At 34.1% G+C, this 5,000-nt stretch overlaps 1 protein-coding gene across 1 annotated transcript in view; it reads left to right on the top strand.

Annotated features, from left to right (window-relative positions):
• aire (autoimmune regulator) overlaps window positions 1-5,000 on the top strand; it is a 17,942-nt gene that overhangs the window by 2,464 nt on the left and 10,478 nt on the right. The window contains exons 2-9 of the mRNA XM_062023362.1: window positions 774-942; window positions 1,028-1,123; window positions 2,562-2,645; window positions 2,744-2,863; window positions 2,957-3,060; window positions 3,151-3,272; window positions 3,369-3,438; window positions 3,618-3,698. Coding sequence (XP_061879346.1) covers window positions 774-942; window positions 1,028-1,123; window positions 2,562-2,645; window positions 2,744-2,863; window positions 2,957-3,060; window positions 3,151-3,272; window positions 3,369-3,438; window positions 3,618-3,698 — 846 coding nt within the window. The remainder of the gene's footprint in view (window positions 1-773; window positions 943-1,027; window positions 1,124-2,561; window positions 2,646-2,743; window positions 2,864-2,956; window positions 3,061-3,150; window positions 3,273-3,368; window positions 3,439-3,617; window positions 3,699-5,000) is intronic.

Below are 5,000 nucleotides of genomic sequence, written 5' to 3'. Positions count from 1 at the left end.
TGAGAATCGCGTTTCGAATTCGAATCGATTTTTCCCCACACCCCTAATATATATATATATATATATATATATATATATATATATATATATATATATATATATATATATATATATATATATATATATATATATATATATATATATATATGTATATATATATATATATATATATATATATACATATATATACATATATATATATATATATATATATATATGTATATATATATATATATATATATACATATATATACATATATATATATATATATATATTTATATATATATATATATATATATATATACATATATATACATATATATATATATATATATATATATATATATATATATATATATATATATATATATATATATATATATATATATATATATATATATATATATATATATATATATATATATACTGTATGCGCTCTATAATCCGGTGCGCCTAATATATGAAAAAAGATAAAAAATAGACCATTCATCGGCAGTGCGCCTTATAATCCGGTGCGCCCTATGGTCCAGAAAATACGGTAACCAGAGGAAAAATAATATACAATGTCTGAGCTTGAATGACAGGTCATGACACTCACATTACATTTAATTGAATTAAAGTAAAAATTCCTGTGTCATACGTTGACGTGCCTCCAAAGTCATATTTAAGAAAATCTATACAATATAACTGTCGATTGTAGAATTGATTAATGTTCAGTCAAACAACTAAATGTATTGTTTGCTGCAAGTCAATCTATTTTATGAATTGTTAGGACACACTGGAGAAGGAGGGGAGAGAAGGAATCCACAAGGCCGTGTACTCGCTTCTCTCCTGGGTGCTTGAGCAAAATCCTTCCACCATGCAGGCCTTCTGGAGGAACTTGAACAAGGCCTACAACCTGGAAAGCTACCCTAAACTGCGATCGCTGCTCGCCAATCCTAGTACGTAATACTGAAGGACCAATAAGACATTTCTATTTCTATTTAATGGACTTATTTGTCAGTTTTCGAATGATTGATGTTGCAGGCAACAGGAGTCACAACAAAAAGAGGAACCACAAGGACAGAAATGATCAACACTCTCAACTCTCACTGTATCGCACTCATGCAAATGATGAACAAGGTAATGAAGGACTTTTGTTATTTTGAGCAAGATTACACAAAAACTGCTGTACAAATTGCCAGAAAACTGAAAGGAAGGCACTTGGGGTGAGTAATAATTAATTAAAAGGATAATGAATACAATTGTACAATAAACACTACAGTTGTGGACTCATGTTGGTCTGTAATATAATTAGGCTTTGATTTTATGGATAAGTCACCAGTTATTTAAAATGTAAACAATGCACATCTAAACTAACTTGAACAGGTCAGAACCTTTCTTTTTTCCCATGAATTGTATTTACATAAATCAAACAGAATGTTAATCAAATCTAATGGATTAACTCCAACCTAATTACAGCTATAGTTATAGTTTTGCGATGGTCGTTTCCCCAAGATACAGATGGACGTCAGGAAGCAGCGTGCAGTTAAAAGAAATTATAATTTATTCAAATAAACTGGAAAAAAACACAAAAAAGGAAAACGTGTTGATGGCACGAGAAGCTACAGCAAAGCTTAGCAATAGACTATCAAAACAGGCGCAAGATGATAGTAATTCGAAACTTTTCATGAAAACAGGCAGAGAATGGTGCAAGGCAGGAATAAATAGCTCTCTGATTAGTGAGCGGGCGCAGGTCCTGTCCCTCTGCTCACGTGGGGCATGGTCTCTTCCTGGCTTGGGGGCTGGTTGTCTCCTGCTTCTCCCGTGTCTTGCTCTCTGCAAGGCGCGACTGGCGTCCCCACCACTAATCAGAGGCAGGTGACAAAAATCAGCACCCATGGCAACAAAGAAAACAAAGAAAGGTGCTGAAACAAAACTAAACAACTAAGGAAATACTAAACTAAACAAAACATGATCCGTGCAACGGAGCATGACATTTACGATACTCTGTATATAACTTTTTAAAACAATTGGGAAGACATACAAATACAATATTTATGAAATACAATACTATAAAAAAAACCCAGTATCAATAATGATAATAATAATAATATTAATAATAAAAGTAAAATAATAAAAATACAAATAAAATACAAATACAAATAAAAAGGATTCAAAACATTAAACAACAAAACATATTTAAATACAATAACAAAAACAATATGTATCACTATTATTATTAGATAATTTAATAGTTAAAACATTCTTTAAAGTCCACCCCATCCTCCCCTTGTGGCCACAAACAACTGCTTTGAGCATTTACTGTATGCCATAATCCAGGTACTCAAATATGTGTGCAGTTAAAATCAAATCACATACAACTAAACAAAAAATTATATTCACTAAAATGTATTTACCTTTCTGTTTTTTATTTACTCCTTTTGCTTGAACCCTACTGTTACTTTTGCCCTTATGAAAAATTACATACAATAATAATAATAAATAATTTGATTTGGTGTTAAAAAAAACACCCACTTTGTTTAACTTCAATGAATAATGCCCTTATAACAAAATTCAGGCATGATGGTCCCCCCAGGGGATAAAGTCAAGCTGTACCGAGTGAAGAGTGAAGCGCCTCCGCCTCCACAGCAGGCGACACCTGGTAGTAGTCATTGAAATCAAATGTTCAACATGTAATGTCAAATGGATTTGGATTTGCTCATCACTATTTGTTCTCTTTGACTGTCACATTTGTGTCAGGGTCAGTCCAAAAAGGAGCCCACTCTTCTTTATCTGCTCCCGTCCCCAACAGTGAGCTGTCAAAGCATGCATCCTCCAGGGAGAAGATCCAAATCAAGCATCAAATGTTTGGCTTGGATGGTATGTCACCACCAAATAGCACCCTTTTTAATAATAATTATAAAAAAAAGACTCTGTAAAATATCAATATATGCATTGAATTGTGCTCCTCAGGGTCTGCAGGAAAGTGCATTAAAGTTGGAGGAGAGCTCTACAAATGTAAAGAGTTGAAGTCCAAAGCTGCCATGACAACATTACACCACCAGAGAGAGACAAACGTAGCCAGATATTTGTAGCTCGCTTGATAGCTGGAATCTGTTGTTCTATGTTTATGCTTCATGTTTGTGTTTGCATCATGTTGTTTACAGACTCACCCCAATGATGATGAGTGTACTGTGTGCAAAGATGGTGGCGAGCTGATATGTTGTGATGGGTGCCCTCGAGCTTTTCACCTCACCTGCCTGGACCCTCCGCTCTTAGCCATACCCAGGTCAGGTGCAGACTTGAAAGAAATATGTTGCATGCTATCATAATTACATAAGTGTGCAGTCTCAATGTGATATGTGGTTGACTTTTGGACCAGCAGTGGCTCTTGGCAGTGTGAAGGCTGCAGTGGCAGAGGAGGGAAAAAACAGAAAACACAGATAGCACTGCAGGCAAGTATTACAAGGAAAATGTATTTAAAAGTTATTTTAGGACTTAAGTTTAAAAAAAATTTTTTATTTACATTTTATTTTCCCAATTGAAAACGCATGAACGTGAACAAAATGAAGGCCAATTTTCTGTCATTTTGTTCACATTTTAGTGTTCTAATTACTGCTCGTTATCCTTGCAGCCTCAGCAGAGCAGCACTAACAACTCCACCATAGACATCTCATTCTTCCCCCTGTTGTCCTCCTCCACCTCCCTAAAAGAGGTAAACCTTGCACCTCACTCAACCCAAGCATGAAGACGACATTTGGCGGCTGAAATGTATGGAATGTACTGTATATATATATATATATATATATATATATATATATATATATATATATATATATATATATATATATATATATATATACATATATATATATATATATATATATATATATATATATATATATATATATATATATATATATATATATATATATATATATATATATATATATATACTGTATGTGTGTGTGTGTATGTATATACAGTACAGGCCAAAAGTTTGGACACACCTTCTCATTCAATGTGTTTTCTTTATTTTCATGACTATTTACATTGTAGATTGTCATTGAAGGCATCAAAACTATGAATGGAGTTATGTACTTCACAAGAAAAGGTGAAATATCTGAAAACATGTTTTATATTCTAGTTTCTTCAAAATAGCCACCCTTTGCTCTGATTACCGCTTTGCAAACTTTTGGCGTTCTCTCGATGAGCTTCAAGAGGTAGTCACCTGAAATGGTTTTCACTTCACAGGTGTCATAGTTTTGATGCCTTCAGTGACAATCTACAATGTAAATAGTCATGAAAATAAAGAAAACGCATTAAAATGAGAAGGTGTGTCCTAACGTTTGGCTTGTACTGTGTGTGTGTGTGTGTGTGTGTGTGTGTGTGTGTGTGTGTGTGTGTGTGTGTGTGTGTGTGTGTGTGTGTGTGTGTGTGTGTGTGTGTGTGTGTCGTGGGCAAAAGTTTACATACACTTGTAAAGAACATAATGTCATGGCTGTCTTGAGTATCCAATAATTTCTACAACTCTTATTTTTTTGTGATAGAGTGATTGGAGCACATACTTGTTGGTCCCAAAAAATATTCATGAAGTTTGGTTCTTTTATGAATTTATTATGGGTCTACTGAAAATGTGACCAAATCTGCTGGGTCCAAAGTATACATACAACAATATTAATATTTGGTTGCATGTCTCTTGGCAAGTTTTACTGCAATAAGGCGCTTTTGGTAGCCATCCACAAGTTTCTGGCAAGCTTCTGGTTGAATTTTTGACCACTTCTCTTGACAAAATTGGTGCAGTTCAGCTAAATTTGTTGGTTTTCTGACATAGACTTGTTTCTTCAGCATTCTCTACACGTTCCTACTAAGTGGCCTAGTGGTTGGAGTGTCTGCCCTGAGATCAGTAGGTTGTGAGTTCAAACCCCGGCCGAGTCATACCAAAGACTATAAAAATGGGACCCATTACCTCCCTGTTTGGCACTCAGCATCAAAGGTTGGAATTGGGGGTTAAATC

Source organism: Entelurus aequoreus, linkage group LG16 (assembly GCF_033978785.1).
Source record: "Entelurus aequoreus isolate RoL-2023_Sb linkage group LG16, RoL_Eaeq_v1.1, whole genome shotgun sequence".
NCBI classification, from domain to species: domain Eukaryota; kingdom Metazoa; phylum Chordata; class Actinopteri; order Syngnathiformes; family Syngnathidae; genus Entelurus; species Entelurus aequoreus.
Note: the sequence above shows the minus strand (reverse complement) of the source record. Positions and strands in the feature narration are given on the sequence as shown.